Source organism: Trichoderma asperellum, chromosome 1 (assembly GCF_020647865.1).
Source record: "Trichoderma asperellum chromosome 1, complete sequence".
In the NCBI taxonomy this organism is placed as follows: Eukaryota; Fungi; Ascomycota; class Sordariomycetes; order Hypocreales; family Hypocreaceae; genus Trichoderma; species Trichoderma asperellum.
Window position 1 is genome coordinate 4,884,793 of NC_089415.1, and position 18,505 is coordinate 4,903,297.

Below are 18,505 nucleotides of genomic sequence, written 5' to 3' on the forward strand. Positions count from 1 at the left end.
TTTAGTCGTCGGCGGTGCCGGGCGCAGCCTTGGAGCGAAGCAAAATCGCCAACTGAACGACGCAGATGGAAGTGGAAAAGCTTATGGCCGCACAGACGGGCAGGCCAACATGCTTCAACCTCATTAGCCAGGTCAAGCCTCTCCCCAAGCCTCCTTTTTGCTCTCTACCGTTTTTGCGGAGGCGGGCTGAAACGCCATTGGCAGCAATACGGGGTAGTGGCAGTTGGGAAGTTGTTGTTGGACGTGGTACGATTGAGTTTGCAGGGCGAAGGGGGAGGATGTATAACCTGCCCTTGTTTGGACCAACAGATAGATGCAATCATTATACAGTAGCAATTAATTCATATTATTATACATAATTTGATTTCATTTATTTTTATTTATTTCATCTTGGTTCCTTTTCTGCTCTCGTTTCTTTTTTTGGCTCCTCTCAGCCAACAGCAATGATGAATGTGGTTGCGCACACCCGCTGCTCATTCCCTTTGCTGCTGCCTGGCGCAATTGGACCGATGCCCAGAAATCTCACAATAAACCATTCACTTACACAGTCCTATTCACCTCACCACCGGAATCCCGACGAGATGGTACACCATTGAGCAACATGATAACGAAGTAACCCATTAATTACCAAATAATTTCGTTATGAAATTGGAAAGAGAAAAAAAGAGAGAGAGAGAGAGAGATTGGAGCTTTTCACAAACCGTGCGAGCTTGAATAACCTTGAATAACAGCTTCATGCTCCCTTGATATCAGGGAGACTGGGGGAAAAGGTGCTGAGACCCCTGGTCTCATCGCGAGTCACAAACATCGTAGACATGCATAGTGTTTATCTGGTACCAAGTCTCTCCCGCGCGTGCAGGCGGGTAAAGGGCTAATTGATCGGCTTCGATGCCGTTGCATGCTATGTATGCACAACATTAAACTTTACAGAATAGACACTGCGCATGCCTCGACTAAACACACGCGCATAAAAAAGAAGCATGTTGGGGGCGTTCTAGCATGCCAGCCCTACCAGCATGGCCATTGCACAAGGTCCATCACGCCGCCAGAATAGATAGCTGCACGTTGGATGAAATCTTGATACTATCTAGAGAGCAGCTGTTCATGATGGCTGCCAACAATGCGTTGCCGGTGGTGGTGCACATGCCAGAATACGGCGCTACGGCGATGCTAGCACCGCGGCTCGCCCGTAGCCCTTCCGCAGCTTCTTTTCATAGCTCACTCGCCAGCTACGTTCAATGCAAGTATACAATCAATTCATCAATTCAATTCACTCCGTCGACTGGTTGGCACCGCGAGGCGCGTTGTGTCGACTTGCCTCGTCCATGAATTGAATCAATAACACACGGAAGCTCAAGCTCCCTCACGGCGTTTGTCCGGAGCTACTTCTCATGACAAAGGCCCGAAGTGGGCGGGCCAAGTCTCCGTTGCAATCCAACGTGTGGAACAAAGGAGTCTGAACAGATCCGGTTTTGATAGCAAGTGATTGACGGCAGTGCCATTGTGCCTGGGAGGGGATCTAGTGGCTGGGAAATTCCACCGCCTGGATAAATTCCCAATTGATTTTATTTTATTATCTGTTTTATTTTCATTTCTTTTTTATCCAGCGATTTGTGTCAAAACCACCCCCATTATTTATTTTATTTTTATTCAAATTTTTTTTTTCTCCTTAGCTTGGGCTAGTTACGGAGACTTGCTAGAATAAAAAAAAAATTGTACCATGAAAAATTCCACTTTGCCCCCACCGAGCCCTTTGTTTTCTTCCTAGCGCTCCAATTTCGTATCACCCCTTCCCATCCAGCCAATATCCTTTCTTGTTATTCTCTTTTTTTTCTCGATAGGTGGGAATCGGGGATCCGCTCGATTACGGGCATGCAACCTGCGATGGATGCTGAACAGAGAGGGGGGAAAAGAGGCCTCTACCTCTACGGAGTATCGGTACCCAAGCAGATTGTGGACCGGATTAGTCCACCGACAAGTGGATAGAAGGCTTTTGGGCCCCTCGCTCTTTGGCCGTGATGAAATGTCACCAACCAGGCCTTCTTGATAGCTTGCGGAGCTTGTGGCCGTATACGTAATAATACGAGAGAGCCTCAAGAGCCGGGGCGGCGGCGCGCCACTACCCGGCCTGGCAGGTGATGGCAGGTCGAGGCTTTAGGTTCCCCGAAGTCGACGATGGCCTCACCAAAAGGACCACGCGCTATCTATACACACCTGCTCACTCAATCCGTCCGTTCCAGAGTAAAAGTTTTGCCGGATCGTCTTGACAAAAAGGCACGGAGCCTCAGGCACTGGGATCCACGTGTCTTGAAGCTCCCGGTATCCCCTTGCCGGCCCCATTTCCCCGATTCCAGCAGGCGGTCACAGGAACAAGCCCAGATGTATTTGTCCGTCAATATTCACTCATCTGGGGCCGCGTCTCCATTTGCAGCTTGTTTGCCTGTTTGTCTGTGGATGTGCGCGCCCACATGAGGCATTCTATTGAGCACAGGGGAAATACCGACATGTGCCTCTTACGTTATCCTGCATTAGATGAGAAAAAAATTGTCAAGATGAGATATATTATCCACAAAGGTGGTGTTCTCCTCTTCTTTCTTGTCATTTCGGATCGAATCGGGATGGCACGGGTGGCGTGCATTTGACATGCGCCCTGTGGCGCAGAACATTGTGGGTTTCTTCAGCAATTTTTTCTTCTTTCCCTTTTGCCTTCTTTTACCGAGCTGGAATAAATAGAAACCACATGCAAAAACTAGTTTGCTACTGTATACTTACACACAGTCAACGGACACGGCACAGCTTGCTCCATTATCACAAGCCTTCCCCCGTCATTTGACCGTTATTTCACTCCATACAGTAACAGCCACAGCCGAGAAACGTTGGTCCCTGATGAGCAACAGGTTTATCAGTTGGAATGAGTCGTGTCCTCGGTTCATTGCTCGGCTTTTAACGCGCTCTAAACTAACCTGTTACGACATGGGGCGGACCCTGCATGTCCCAGAAGGAACCACAAGGCCTCTCTTTTCGCATCCGAGGGCCAATAGCAATTCAACCAAGGTAAAAGCGACCCCGTAGCAGGTCAGTAGCCTCGTCGCTGCGCTACTCCGGCTGCGGGGCCGAAATTGCTGGCTTCAAACGCCAAACGCCCCTCTCCTAGGCAGACAGGAAGAGAATTGAAGGGGGGGACATGACTTGTGTGTGCTCTTAGTGCCAGAACTTGGCAATCTTCTAGAAGCAACATGGAAATCATTTCCGTTGTCAGCTGCACGGCGATCCGTTTATGCGCAGCTGTCTCAAGCCGAGTCATGGCCCCCTCGAGGCCGCCAGCTTGTCAACATGTCAAGCAGTATGTGCTGTGTCGTCACTTGTATCCGTCCGGAGGTACACGATCGATTTTAGCTTTGCAGATGCAGAGAGATAAACAAGTGAGCAGAAAAAGAGGCGGTCCGCCGATGCTACCCCCCAGGCCTGGCTGAAGAAACCGCCCTGCATGTTCCAGAAGAACGCTGAGCTAACATGGACGTTCCCGCTTTTCCTTCTTAGGCCGCTTTCTTACACTCTTCACCAAAAGATCGGCCGAAAAGGGCCTGTCAAAAGTAGCCTCTCCTGCTTGAGCAAAAAGCCATCGGCCAAGGCCTGCCCTTTGATTCATGCAAGCAATCGAGTAGACTAGCTCGACCGCCTTTTCTCACGGATAAGACGTCTCCAGTATGTTAACACCAGGTAGGTAGGTGACTTGAACAAAGTGAAAGTACAGTACTTGCACATGTCCCTCTCCGTTTGCTAAACACCCCCAAACTAAGCTAAATGCTCACTCGCGATCAACCCGACCTGGTGGAGAGGGACTCGATTTTCGTTTCTTCGGCCAGTACCGTTACAGCGCTTACACTACCGTTTCCAGTAATTCATCGTTCGGGAGTGCGCCGTGTCGCGCGCGCTACCCCTCCGGAGAGGCCAGATCACCCGTGGATTACCCGTAGGACGCCAGTGACGAGGCTACAAGGTGCACGCGCCAAAACGTGCCCAATGTCCACCGTTTACCTTGGTAAAGCATAATGCGCAAGTCATGTGCCTCTTCCCTTGAACCGTGCCGTCGTCCTTTGTCAGCAGTCACTTGACGCATCTCCGCAATAACAGACCAACCAACTTGCTTACTTTATTTGTCTATCCATTGTCCCGTATCACTTCACGAGGCTAGGGAGCGATAGCTTCAGGGTCCAGTTCATCACGGCCTTCTCCATCCGGTTCCAAACATCTGCCTGAAGGTGGCAATTCGGACGGAGGGGCAACAGAGCAAGCTGTTCAGCCTCGGCGATATACTCTGCAGTACCTGTATTATCCTGCTCGTGTCAGAAGCGCGCCTAAATGGAAATGGCCTTATTTTACCCCGCGTGGAGGCGGTAGTTGACGGCGATGCTCCGCCGTAGCATTTACGGGGTATGGCGATGTTGCTAGCTAGGAATCATCCGATGGTCAGTTTATGCAACCTCGAACCTCGAACCTAGAACCTAGGCTGTGCGGTCTTAGCTGTGCGCTGTGCTATCAAATGCCAGCTCGTGCTAGCATGTGTATTTGCGCCTGCTCTACAATACCGTGCGGTGCGGTGCTTTGTCAGACATCGAGCCGAGGCTGGGCGAAGCCACTCCTCCTTTGAGCTATCGTGAACCCCCGGCCCGAGATATATCTCCTACCGGGCTATGCGAAATACTGGAGCCATGCTGCCGTTTCCTACTCCTGGCACACCGTCAGATAGGACCGGTGGCAAAAATACGGACCATCTTGCCATGTCTAGCAAGGTGTAACGGTAAAAGACATGGTTGCTGCATATCGCCACTGACTCCCTTTGCCAATGGATCTACGGCAGCTCATGCAGCAAGCTCACTTGGCGGGCATATCGAGTCTGGGCCTGTTGATCAACTTGCTGCTACCCTGTACACGGATGTGCACTAATGGAGCGCCAAGCTCAATTCCAGAGTTGATCGCCTGTTTCTGTATCACAGTGTAGCTTTCGTCAGCAAATAGTCGGCAAGTTCTGGGTCTCGAGAAGCATTCACGTGAGTCAATAAAGTTGCATTACTCGACAGGGAGTTCTTCTCGTATACAATGTAGTCTACACGGTGGTTGATCCCTCTATTGGTGGATCGCGTTCTAGACATTGCTATGAACCGAGATACCCACGGTATCCATCTGGTTTACACTGGAGTCATGTGATGCGATTAATTGCTCTGGACCTCGCCTCATGATATTCAGGATTCGGGTACCGCCGAATTCATGGATGAATAAAATAGAAGGCAAAAAAAAAATGAATTTAATTCAATTCATTTTTATCGAATAAATTAATTTTTTTTGCATTGATACCAAAATAGAAGCCCCGTGCACTCCTCCAGTTTATGCGTCGCAATCGCGATATCGGTTTCAATTGGATACCTCCAATGCGGAGTACATTGGTGGCTGAGCTACTGTGCCTTACTCGCTGCATTTGGTAGCTGTCACTCAGGTACCGCTCCGCACGCATCAGAGTCAACGTTTGCATCCAACGGTACACGCGTTCATAAGCCACTGCCTTATGCAGATGAATTAAATAAAGAAACAAAAAATGGGTAAAACAATAAATAAATAATCATGTAAATAAAACCGACTAAAACAATCACTCCTTGCCATGATTATCATTCATTGCCCCGTTCTTAATCTCCATGCGGTCTCAAGTCTCTGGCCCTCCTGTGTTCACTTCAGCAAGTCATCGCCACCCCTGGGTTACGGCGCCCCGCCACAGGATCTGGAGGAGCCTCTCGCTTATCGAGGTACCTGCTCAGGCACTGGAAAACTCAAAGTTTGGGGGGGCTGGTGGCTGGCCTCACTGCGTACATGTAGTATAGATATAGCAGTAGTGAGCTTGTGTAGTAGCAGCACCAGCACCATCTAGATTCAGCCAGAGTTCAAATTGATGCAGCATCCGTGGTAGCATTCCGCATCTACATGTACATATGCGCCTCTGGTACGCTTGCGCAGCTAGAAAAGATCCGGGCGTCTTAGCAATGGAGCCTGTCCAAGGGGAAGAATAATGCTTTCCCCAGACTTAGCGTTCCCAAACGCATTTTGGGCATTGTTATACCTCCAAACGGCCCCGGCAGCACGGACAGGAATGCACCAGAGACACAGTCGTGGGCTCACATCGGCCGAATTCTCGCATTGCCTTTTGCCTCAATCCGACTCATCTGAGTCAACATACTGCAGTCTTTTCCTCTTTCGGCCCAGACCCTCAAAGGGGCGCGGATAGTTGTATACGCAAACGAAATAAACCTATGGCTTAGTATAGCAAGCCTCTTCACAAAGGCGCGATTGGAAAGTGGGCTGTATGTAGGGCAAAGTATATCATATATGACAAGATATCTTAAAAAAATCCAGATTCATGTCAGATCAATGCATTAGTTCGTTACCCTTATTGCGATGAGTCGACGATGATCCACCTCCCTCGCGTCTAATGTCTCTCTTCTCCCCCCAGAGTTTCATTGACTAGAGAGACCCGGGCCAACAGCGACATGGTACGTGTATGATCCGAACACAGATTGGCGCAAGCTAGCTTAGCACATTTCTCATCTACTGGCTATCGTTTGTCGATGCACAAACCGTTAGCTGTTGTTTTGGATCGAGAAAAAGCAATCTGTTGTGTAGGGAGTTGAAATAGGCATCTAAGTGGCGTGACGATAGGCGGCAGGGTATGGCTGGCGGATGGGCCTTGAAGAGAAGGGATATATACTCTGTATGAAAGTTGATACAACTAATAAAATGAAATGAAATACAATAAAATAAATAAATGAGAATAATAAGCCATTTCAGACTTCTTAGGGAAAGTCGGGTCTCAAGGTCCAAAGGGTAAAACTGGCTAACCAACAACTAGATCCGTATCCACAAGCCGGCAGGCCTTCCGTGCTCCGCGCACACATGCCATATCGCCGTCTGCATTTCAACACGCAAGGAAACAAAAACCCAACTAAAAAAAAGAGAGAGAGAGAGAGAGAGAGAGAGAGAGAGGTGTATGTCTCATTGCATCTCACATGACCTAAACAAGAAAATTGTCAAACCGGTGTCTCAACCTCTATTGTAACAGCATAAGTTTCCTTTACGCAAGACTTTGTCCCCCCAGAGGTGGAGCTGAGACTGCACTGAGGCGGTCTCGGGATTTTCATGCCAAACCAGCAGAGTGCGGAGTAGAGAATGTATGTATGTATGTAGGGGACCTGGACACCGTGGAGAACAGGAACGAGACAAGACGTGCAAATCACGGGGATAGGGGAGTGGTCAGTAGAAGCAGGATTTTCATCACATTATTCTTGTTTTTTTTTTTTTTTTTTTTTTTCTTGCTGCTTTCCTTTTCTCTCCAATTACAATGCGGGCTGGGATGTGATAACCCTCTAATTGGCCCGCATATATCTCTCCCCCCTGTGTTTTGTGTCGGGAGCTGAAAAGCATGTACAATGCCGAAATAGGAAATCTTGCCTCGAGAAAACAAACAAGCAATTATAAGTGGTCGACCTTCCGATGAAAAGCAAAGAAAAAAAAAAAGGAAGAGCTGTCCTTGTTTTTGCGCGCGTGCATGCATATACGGAGTAGCAGTTGTTATTATTAGTCCCATCCTCCGAATATACATGACCATTGCTATGCTGCTCCCCCGCCCCGAAAAGCCCAATCACCGCCTGATTCAGCCTCTCGCGCACTATGCCAGACCGGAAGCCCGTTCCGGCAGAAGACCACATGCATCTCTCCTTTGCCAGCTAGCCCAAGTTCATAGTTGGCTAGTCTTTCCTTCTTCCCTTTGCACTCGCTTCTTTGTGTGTGAGCGTGTGAGTGAGTGAGTGAGTTTGTGCCGCTATTGGAGCCACGGCTTTAAAGCAAGGAGTGCTAATAAATGCATGCGGGCTTGCTACTTGGCCGCAGTAGGTTAAAAGGCATCTGCCGCGTAAACAGTGGCATGTGTCACCTTTCTTCCCCTACCCCCTGCCTACCTATTTTTTTTTTCTTTTTTTTTTCCCTTAACACTCTAACCTGCTTATCTACCTACGTATCTATCATTTATGACAGGTTGCGGAGTCCGCCGCCTGCGATCGTTTCCAGCTCGCTGGGCAAATCTGACGGGTCGCAAATGCTAACCAGCGTAGCCATGGCTCCGGCTGGTAGAAGCGGACGCGCGGTTTGGCAGTAATTAAATCCAGTGGTGCGTCGGGCGTCATGGGCGCCTTGTAGAGAGGGCGGGCTTCGTCTTAAACGGGCAACCAGCCTATTGTTTGTTACTCAGCGTTGACTTACCACAGCCCTATTTGGGAAATTTGAGATGTTGTCGGTAGTAGTAAACGCAATCTGTTGTATTTTCGCACCACAATTTCATTCCTCGGTAGACGTAAAATAAAAGGCAAATACAAAGAGTAAATAAGAGAAAAGAAAGAAGGGGAAAAAAAAAGGTCCAGACGAGGATATCACATGTAAGCGGGGGAAAGACGGATGTTCACGAGCTGGCAGCATTTAATATAGGCCTTGCATCGATATTCTCCATATATAATATGTGATGGCCACCCTCATTTGCTCGCTCGCATCTGCAGGGAGAGATTAAAAAAAAATTAAGGAAGAAGCGTTACAGCACGGCACATGCTGTCACCATCCATCACCGCCATTCTATTTTCCTTCAATCGCAATATGTCTTCTCCCTTCTCTCCCTTCCTCTAACGCACACTCTCGCACGCATGCATATGGACTCACCTTCATCTCTGCTTGATTCAGTAGCGGGAGGAAGCGCTAGCCGCACCGCGGGTTTGCAGTTGCACCCGCTAGGACTCCGGACCGGGGATCCGTTTTGCAGTCGTGTGGAGACCGGGGGTTGAGATGCCGCTCGATTCGTTTTCCCTGTTGCAGCCAAGCGAGAGTCCAAGTCCAAGTCCTGTCGCAAAGCTTTGAAAAAGAAGGAAAATGAGAAGATAAAAAAGAGAGAAAAGGAAAAAGAAAAAGAAACAGCAAGGGGAGGGTGAGGATGAGCCGACGACAGCTTCGTTTCCTCGAGTGAGTACTAGTATAGTAGCACTGTAGTATAATAAATTCTTTATTTTTGTTTTTTTAATTAACTATGTGACAGCTGAGCCCATGCCCTGTTGCAAGCTGGGCCGTAACACATGATTCGAAAGCATGCGGCAAGCCTCCTCGAAGGATCCTGTTTGATGCGAGCATAGCAAATATGCGTCAAGGGTGCATGCATGAGTTGAGCGCTGCGACGAGTCCGGCCATGTCCGTCCTCGGGTTTCTTTATTGTACGAGTGCTTGACTCGTTGTCTGCTGTATTATAGAGTGGTTGATTCTATTTAGAAATAGTTACGGGTTTGAGCTGAAAGAGGAGAGCGTGCTTTGTCAGGATCCAAGGCGGTGGTTGATTGGCCGGTTATCAACTAGACTGCACTTTGGCAGAACTGGCACACACCAGCGAATCGCTATTCTCCCCTGGCTGAAACATCAAACCAGTCACGGGAGCAGCAGAATAGGTACTATATTTTGTGGCTTGAACAAGCCTCTCTGTGACTCCCAATACCGCGTCTTGCCATTGAGAGACATGCATAGCCGTCCCATTAGAGTGTTTTTGCTAGAAACTCAAGACCCGTTTTCCCCTCCCTGGGGTTCTCGCCTAGATGTTTCCACCATACCCTGCATCATCGCCAAACGATAAAAAAGAAGAAATGATAAATAAATAATAACCAACCGACCCAATGGCGCGCACTATCATTCATTTTTACATAATCCTAAACGCCTTACCACTGATCCTTGGTAGACTTTAACCTCGACCGGATGCCGGATGCCTAAGCCGCGCCCTCTCCAACCCATGTGCCGCAGCTGAACACCAAGTTTCTTTTTATTATATTAGAGGCGTTTTTTTTCCGGGGAAGCTGAAGCTACGACTGACCAGGCTTTTCTCGGGTGGCGCTTGTACACTACGCTGCACCATGTCGGGCATCAATGTTAATCATTAACCGAGAAAAAGTAAAGATGACAATGAAAGTAGAAGAGAGGACATTGACTTGAACGAGGTAAGTTGCCCCGAGAGAAATCGTGGCATCAAAGGGGGTGCAGCTGAATAGATTATGAAACTTAGCTACGTGATATGTCAACTTTTTTTTTTCTTTTGGCGTAGCAACTTATATTAAATGATTATATAGCTATCATTTATCTCATAGCTCGTTTATTATCTTTCGCTATGGAATTTTATTGAATTCAATCTCGTGAAATAGAAATAGACCGGCAGATGGTTGTTGCTGGTTCGAATTAGGTATAGCTGTATTATTGCGACTGATTAAAACAAACACACGTAAAACTGATTTGCCGCCTACCGCCTTCTTTTCCGCAACATCCTAGTCATTGATACGGAGGTCGCTACCAAAAGACCTATCTCACCGCCTGTTTTTTTCTGCCAGCACAATTTCTCTTTTACCGGCGCTTCTACATTTTAACCTAGCTACAATATAATAATAAAATAACTATCTTAATGCTATAAGGCATTATAATATTATATAACTAAAAGAAAATAGTTCTTTATAATACAGTAACGCAGGCCTAGGCCCTGACTTTAAAGCTTGCTAGGTTTTTTATTAAGTAAGTATAGTAAATTACTAGAATTTACCTTTAAATAATATTAAATATCCTTAACTAGGCTATTAAATATAGCCTTAACCTAAAGAAGCTAGTAATTTTAAATATCTATATATAAAATATACCTAGGTTAGGTTAACTGCTTAAGCAAGCTAATGTTAAAGATAAAATCCTTTAGAAGGTATGCTGTAATTAATACAGCAGGGAAAAGAGCTATACTTTAATTTTAAGTAAACTAAAAGGCTAAGTATCCTTAATAATAATATAGCAAGTCCTTTAAACCACTAGCCTTTAAAAAATAAAGCTAATAAAAAAGCTAGAACTAATAGTTATAATAAAGAAAGCATGCCTTAAGTAATACCTTATCTATATACATTAAACCTTAAAGGATTAAAAGCTAGTTATTTAATTAAATAAAACAGCTATTATTCTTCTTTATTAGCAAAAAGGCTACTATATATAGCATTTACTAGAAGAATAAATAGTTTAGTTATATATTTATAAGCAATAGAAAGAATATATTAAATTTATATTCTAGGGCTCTTTTTTTTATAATAAAAAAGATCTCTGCTATATTTAAAAGCCTAAGACTGCCTAAAAATGCATTAAAAGCAAGAGAGTAATTAAAAAATTAAATAAAGAGATTAAGCTATTAATAAAGAAGATATAGGAGATTAAGAATAGCATATGCTGCTTTAGCATTTGCAGCTAATCTAGCCCTAGGCTTAAGTAAAAGTAAATAAGGGAAATAGAGAAGCTCTTATACAGTAAAAGCAGCGGCATTAACTAATGGCGTTATTAGCAGTAGATTATTATTCTAAAGCTTATCTTATTTACTAAAGAGATCGGCCCTAAGGCCCTTATATAAGAAGATAACGCTCCTTTTTACCGGCATTATATATAATCTATTATCTATAGTAAGCATTAGGTCTAGAAGATAACCTAGGTAGCTAACTTGCCTGACTTTAATATAATTAAGGCGGCGTAGCCTTATATAAAAAAAAATACTATAAAGTACAGCGCCTTAAAGTTACTTAGTAAGGCTATAATAGCCTAGGTCTATACTTAAGAAAAAATGCCTTAATTATAGATACAGGCTTAAATTAAATAGATCTTACATTGTATACAAGAAGTCATTTACTTAAAAGGTAGAAATAACTATATAGAAGGGAGGAAAAAGGACCGCAGGCCAGAAACCGGCGTTGTAATTGACCTTAATTAAATTTACTATATTCTGTAACACCAGTTCCCTGCATTTTTAGGCAAGTGGGCCTCAAGGCGGTGAGACAGGTCTTTTGGTAGCGACCTCCGTACTCTGTAAATAGACAAATGCCAGACACTAACAGCCTCTTCCATCATAGAAGCGGATAGTCAATCCAATAAAGGTTGATTGAATGGCCGGCACAACACGGGTTATCCCAAAAGTGGGCCTCCATCTTGGGAATTGAAGCTTCAGCAAACACCAACATATAATAGGTATAAACCAGCTAACGGCTTGTCGATAAAGCAAGCCCCTTGACCCCAGCTACGCCAGGCACGTTACATTCTCAGAATTGCTGTTGCTAACTTTCCTCGGAGATATTCTCGCGCGACACCCAAAAACACCCCCCCCTGTCGTGCCCTCTCTCCCCTGGGCAGGAGCAGCATCGTCGTCGTCAATTGCGCCTCCATTCCGGGCAAATCGTGTTGCTTGTTAGCCGCTAAATGCTCGCACCTAGCCTCAATGCTTACTGCAATGCCGGCACTTCATTTTAACCGCCATCAACTATACCACCCCCTCTCTTCCCCCTTGCCGGCAGGAATATATTCAAGGCAGGAGAATGACTAGTATCAATAGGTGACTAGCATACGGAGCAGAGAGCAGAGCACAAAAAAAGAAACCAGAAAGAAAAAGAAGACGCAGCGGAGCGGTGAGTTGTGTAAACCGGCGTCTCTCGCGGCGCCGTTACGTCTCGGGTGGCTCTGGCTCAGCTTACCTGCGTTATCATCCGTAATCCAAATCTCCTAGTGTACTAAACACTAGAAGGAAAAAAAAAAAAAAAACGGAGCCCGCGCTGGATCAATTGCGCATAATGCAGTAGGAGGCCATAGCGGGGATTGTAAAGAGGAGAGAAGAAGAATATCAACAACTCCGCCAAATCTGCCATTGGGGTTTGCACCGCCTGTTGTCAGAGGGTTCAATTTGGTGGTGCCAGGGTCATTACATTTGACATTTCGATTGATTTTAATTGCAATATCGCGATCCGAGCAGTCTAATTTCCACGCGCCCGGATTCACTTGGGAGCTAATCGTTGACGGGGGATATCCGCGGGCCCGAATGTTTGGGAAATATCTTGAGAGCCAGCTAGTGCTACGCATAGCTCGTTCGTAGGGGCAAAAACCAGGGACGATGTCTCGTCAATGACCCCCGCCTTGGTTTAATTTCAGTCCATATCAAAGAGGCCTAGCAATAGCGCGGCCATGAAGCCTACCGGCGACTTACACTCGTGCTAATACAGACAAGTACTACGGATGCTGAGTGGCAGTCTCACTGCTCCGTACTTGTATGAGGCGATCTTACAAACATGAATGCTAGTGATGCTACAGTAACCCCGTGGGGGAATGGAACCAAATAAAAGGAAGCCAAAAATTAGGGGAAAAGAAAAAGAAATACTGCTGCCTGCTTGGGCTCCTTGACGTTCCGGGGGGGCCCAATGAGAGACAACAAGCTTGGACTGTGGCGATGCTAGTTTTGGCTTCGTTCCATTGGATTGCGTGGTTTTTCTCCCCCTCTCCTCGTCCTGCTCTCTATGATCATGTCCAGCGCAAATAGAATAAAAAGAAAAACAAAAAAGAAGCCACCAATACGAGTATGCGGCCCGTTGCGGTAGGCCACAGCCAGCCATTGGCCAGAAAGGCCAGACAGGATGCTGGGCTCGTGAGCGATCGTTGGCCTAGCCGTCCTGTTTCATTCATGGGAATAGCAAGAAGCAACAGGCCGTGGACCAAGGAAAAGTCTTGAGGTCATGCGGCGGAGAGCTATGCGTTGGCAAGCTCTGGCTGCGTGCAGCGTTGTTTCTGCTCAGGACGGGTGTCCTGGTGACCCAATGCAATGGCCACGGCGGGTCGGGAGGACCCTGCAGAGCATTGGATGGTGCTCACCCCCTGAGAAGCTCAATCGTCTCAACTGCTATCAATCGACGCCACCAGAGGCCCGGGACAGGTGACCCCGACTGTCGCAGACGCTCTTCTGTGGTGCGCTGGCGCCGAGGGACTGGGCGAGCAGGCCCCAATGCCACCCTCTGAGCGTCCAGTTTCGCAGCCTGCGAGGCTCTGTATCCGCGGACGGTGCCCCATGATCTCGAGATGCATGTAAACGGCGGCGGCGAGCAGTCAGGCGTAACGGACGAGCAGGCCGCGGCAGCCTTGGGCAGCGGCAATCAAGCAGCAGCAGCCGCTTTGGCTCGAGAGGCGAGGCGCAGATTTTGCCTGCGCAGGGACAAGGCAATGCGAACGAGGCCTTCTCTGGCGGCCCTCTGTGATCACCACAAGACAGACGGCGATTCGTACAGGGCTGGGTCACCTGGACAGTGTGCTGGACCACTGGTATCAGAGCCCCCGGGCCGGCTGCGGCCCCCAGCCAGGGCACGTCACATCAACGGCGGCTCAGTCAGTCACTGCTGGCGCACACGCAGCGCCTCGATTCGCTGGGGGGACCCTTTGAATAACCCGACGGTCCAATTGCGCAACCAAGGATTGGGGCCTTTTGATAGACAATCTCTGTTGATAAGTATAGCAGCAGCTAAATGGCGATGTGCAATTCGCGCGCCAATGTGTGATGGAATTGGGAGACACAGTCTGGTCTCGGTGCATAGCCAAAAGCCATGCCGCCATTCGCAATGGGCCTGCACAGGCGCAAGGCGGACGTGACATTGAGCGCTCGACTCCATCGTGAGAGGCGCGCGAATGCCGGCAGCGCACCGCACCTCGCAGGCTTGCCGAAAACCGCCACATGTCCAAACTGTACGCATTCGGCATCCGTCAATTCGGGAACCAAACGGAGGATTCTGGACCGTTTGCTGGCTCGTCAATTGTGAACGAACGCATGGCTGGACCGTTTGCGGGGGCGAGGCAGCCTGGCAGCGCGTGACGAGAATGGCAGTTCCAGGCCGGCAGAGTCACTGCCCTTTCAGGCACAGCGTCACCAATCTGGCCAGCGGTTAATCTAGAATAGGCAGTGGCTCTTCTGCTTGGAGGCAAACCACATTGTCCGCCGAAACGGATCTCTCAAGGGACCGTCACATGATTGTGTCCGTCGCGACAGGGCCAGACGCTGGTACTGGGATGGCAGGGCTACAGCAGCTGAGAGCAGCGCAGGAAGATGCTGCCCTTGGCGGCTTAGTGTATTGTGCCAGCACTAATCTTTCCTGGGTAGCGCTTTCCTAGTGGTGGGCGCGACTGATGCCTCTTTGGGCAAAGATCAGTATGACTGGTCGCCGCGCTAATCTCTCCGGGGAGTCGGCGGCACCTCTCCGAACCAGCGCACAGGTTAATCCCCCTTGGTATTTCCTGCTCTGGGACGACAGGGCAGCGTTTTTGCCCTGGAATCCTCGCGAAAAAGCACCGCTCAAGCCCCCACCGGCGACATCGTCGGTACTTGCCGCGCCAGCCAAAGCCACAGCATCACGTCAGTAGCCCCAAGTAGCCACCCTTCGTCCCAACTAGCACCTGTGCTGTTCTCCTGGCGGCGCCTCCGTGGCTCCTGCCGGGGTAAAGGGACACACGCATGTCTGGTGCGAGGTACGTATCCGCCGCCAGGTATCTGCGTACCTGTTGTACAGTACTTTGTACCCCGTACCCCTCCACGCCCATTTTCCCCTCCCACCCCCCCGAAACCAACACCCCGGGGGTGTTCCGCTGCCCTTGCGTGAAGTCAGTCAGTGTCGGCACACCGCACCCTCCCATCCCACCTCTCTTCTTAAGCCTGTCATGCCCAAGATACACCCTACTATCGAGGCTACTCTTAATAACTAGATCTCGTTCCCCAGCTTCTCGACAACCTCTTGATTCTCCATCTCTCCGCATATCCATACCAGGCGGGCACGACGTCGACATACTTGAAGGACCTCCTCTTCCCTCTTCCATCAACACTCGCAGCCCTGTATATCCCCAGCATATACCCGCTCCCGACGCCTCTCGAATCATATTTTCGCCCAACAAACTATCTCCCCTCCTCGACGAAGTATATTACGCATCCGGCCACGACGACTGCCATTGATACATCGTCGATTGACTGGGACTACACTTCCGGAGACGATTGGATTTAGTAATTGTCAGAGTCCAAACCTCATCACCGGGCAACTACAACTTCTCCACCTCTGCGCATCTCTGCAACAAAAACACCACACTCTCAACTATCGCGCTCCTCGCAGCTCGATACCCTCGAGCCTCTTCCTCCCGGCAGCGATGCCCTACCGCCTAGATACTCATGTGTTAACGGTGGATGCGAACGTCATCCACAAAGTCGATACCGGCAATCCCGCCAACTTGTATTCCATGTGGACAGGTGAGGAGAAATCGCCCCTAGCAAACAGCATGACTGGCAATCGGTCCGATACTAACAGCGTCTTCTCAGTCTTCTCTCGCTGTGCAGATTCAGTTGAACAGGGCCGCAGATTAGAGAACCTGAGCTGGAGACTCTGGCAACGAGAGCAGCTCATCGACAACGCCCACAGATCCTCAATAGCCCGGACGGCCCCCAAGGATATTCCTTCCGAGGCCCGATTTCCCGAGCTTCCTCAGCTCTCTGGCAGCGTCGACTCCCTCGCGGACGAGGACACTCCCGAATTCACTTCAGTCTCAGCTCCCCTGGAGATCCGCCCCAGGATACGACGGCTAGAGTCTTCTGCTAGCCGACGTGACCGCCACATCAGTTCCGACGACTTTGAAAAGATGGTCGTCTCCATTGTCAAGGACAAGGCTCCCCTTTCTGCCCCATCAAATAACACCTCCCCCATCATCGCCATCACCCGCTCTGGATCTACCACCACCGAATCACAATCCTCTGAACAGCCCTCCGAGGTATCATTAGCATCCGCCGAGATGTCTTCCGCCGCCACCTCCCCCAAGCACCTCGCTGGCATTCCCGTCTTCAACGCCCCTCCCATCGATGATAGCTTTCCCGAGCCAAGCTCATCACCAGCTCACAAGCCCGTTCAGTCCAAGAGACAACCCCCCAGGTTTGCGCTGGGCGGATCAGTCTCTTCAAGCGACTGCGGACAGAGCGTTGATGCCCACAAGTCCATCTTGGCTTCTAAGAAGCCCATGTTCAAGCTTGGTGGATCATCAGAGGAGGATAGCTCCCTGGCTAGCAGCCGCAATCTGCCCTCTGGATCCAAGCAGACCTCCTTCAGCAACAACCTCATCACTCACCACATCGATGCCGAGTCTGCCATCGACTCCGACACTGAGGGCGAGTACATTGATGAGAGTGCCATTGACGACGACGATGACTCTTCCGACTGGGAGGACTCCATCGACGAGAGCGGAAAGCCCAGCGTTGATGAGAAGTTCTTCCAACGTGTCGAGTCCAAGGTCAACCTGGCTTCACGACCGTCGCTCATCACTCTGATGATGGCCAGCGACCGTGCTAAGAGCCTTGGCAACCACGCATCTCAGTCTACTTCGGCTCTTTCCAGGTCACGATCCGTCCTCAATGGATCATCCCTGGCTGCCTCCCCCAACGACTCTGACGACGGTCCTCTTATGATGAAGGGCACTCGCCAGTCAACGCTGAAGCCCATCAACGAGATTCCTCGATCCAACGCTCAGCCTATTGCCACTACCAACCACGTCCATGCCCAGGCTGCGCTCTCTCCCCGAACTACCCGCCGCAACATGCTCGCTACTGAGCTTACCGAGTCTCTCCGACGCCACCTTCTCTGGGAACGACAGCAGAAGTCTTCTACTGCCAACGCTGTCCTCAAGCGCAGACACACATCTCACGATGTTGCCAACCTCAAGCAGTACCCTGAGCGAGCATGCCTGAAGCAGAGCGAGGATGTCAACGCCAGCAGCTGGAACCAGTACTTCACCAAGGAGGCCAACAACGGATACCATTCAAAGGGATGGTAGGTGACGATTACCGACTGAGATTTAGTTGGCAAGGCAATTCATCTATAATATAATGCCTCGGCCGTGTACATCATTATGGCGTTTTGGGGGTTTCGATTCACAACCATCATGGCAGCAAACACTTGGCTGCACAGGCGAAACGGAACTACTTCATGAATGAAGCGACATACTTTTACATATTTTCTTTTTTCTTTTCTTGTTATAACTTGGTCTCATAATGTCTAGTTGAGACAACAAAAAACTCATTCGCACTTTATGTGGCGTTGCTTTTCAATGATACCATGGTCTTGAGCTATTCGGTTTGATATTAGGTGAGCTCTGACGATGCTCATGGATTTGTTTCTACTTCTGCAACCCTGCTCCATTGAGAAGCTTGGTATGCATCGAGTGTATTTTAGTGGGGGGTTGGGAATATGTGTTTCCAGGGGCAACCTTGGGCGAGGAAAATTTTTTCTTTTTTCTATCATTTTTTTACTTGCTCAGCGAAAGACGATTAGCGGGGACAACAGAATCCCATGCACGGATCTACAGAAGACTTAAAAAAAAAGAAGGCAGCAAATAAGATGAAAAAAACTGGTGGAGGCCAAAAAAGAGGAGCTCCCGTGGGTCTTTTTCTCAAAAAGTGTGTTGTTTTCTACGAGACAAATGTCAAAAAGGGTTTTACCATAGCAAAAAGGGTGTCTTTTAGATGGACAGCTTAGCAAAAAACATTAATAAATTCGTGATAAAGAAAATTCTGTCTCTCCTTGTGAAGCATCTGCGTGGGCTGTGACTT

At 48.7% G+C, this 18,505-nt stretch overlaps 4 protein-coding genes across 4 annotated transcripts; 3 read left to right on the plus strand and 1 right to left on the minus strand.

The window, feature by feature from the left end:
• Nucleotides 1-65: 65 nt before the first annotated feature.
• TrAFT101_001505 (uncharacterized protein) lies at nucleotides 66-2,947 on the plus strand (the record flags this gene model as incomplete). The annotated part of the gene is made up of 2 exons (XM_066126345.1): nucleotides 66-246; nucleotides 2,898-2,947. 2 exons carry the CDS (start codon nucleotides 66-68, stop codon nucleotides 2,945-2,947), a joined length of 231 nt encoding a protein of 76 aa, XP_065982446.1.
• Nucleotides 2,948-4,875: 1,928 nt separating this feature from the next.
• Nucleotides 4,876-5,153, minus strand: TrAFT101_001506 (uncharacterized protein; the record flags this gene model as incomplete). The annotated part of the gene is made up of 2 exons (XM_066126346.1): nucleotides 4,876-4,986; nucleotides 5,052-5,153. 2 exons carry the CDS (start codon nucleotides 5,151-5,153, stop codon nucleotides 4,876-4,878), a joined length of 213 nt encoding a protein of 70 aa, XP_065982447.1.
• Nucleotides 5,154-15,081: 9,928 nt separating this feature from the next.
• TrAFT101_001507 (uncharacterized protein) lies at nucleotides 15,082-15,923 on the plus strand (the record flags this gene model as incomplete). Its single annotated transcript, XM_024903567.1, has 2 exons — nucleotides 15,082-15,283; nucleotides 15,631-15,923. 2 exons carry the CDS (start codon nucleotides 15,082-15,084, stop codon nucleotides 15,921-15,923), a joined length of 495 nt encoding a protein of 164 aa, XP_024762612.1.
• Nucleotides 15,640-18,461, plus strand: TrAFT101_001508 (uncharacterized protein). Its single transcript, XM_024909576.2, has 2 exons — nucleotides 15,640-16,162; nucleotides 16,232-18,461. Exons 1-2 carry the CDS (start codon nucleotides 16,063-16,065, stop codon nucleotides 17,728-17,730), a joined length of 1,599 nt encoding a protein of 532 aa, XP_024762613.1. The 5' UTR covers nucleotides 15,640-16,062; the 3' UTR covers nucleotides 17,731-18,461.
• The last annotated feature ends 44 nt before the right edge of the window (nucleotides 18,462-18,505 follow it).

Coding starts and splice junctions, on each gene's coding strand:
- TrAFT101_001508 (XM_024909576.2), top strand. CDS start 16,063: ATGCCCTACCGCCTAGATACTCATGTGTTAACGGTGGATGCGAACGTC. Junction 16,163..16,231: donor CTTGTATTCCATGTGGACAG/GTGAGGAGAAAT, acceptor GCGTCTTCTCAG/TCTTCTCTCGCTGTGCAGAT.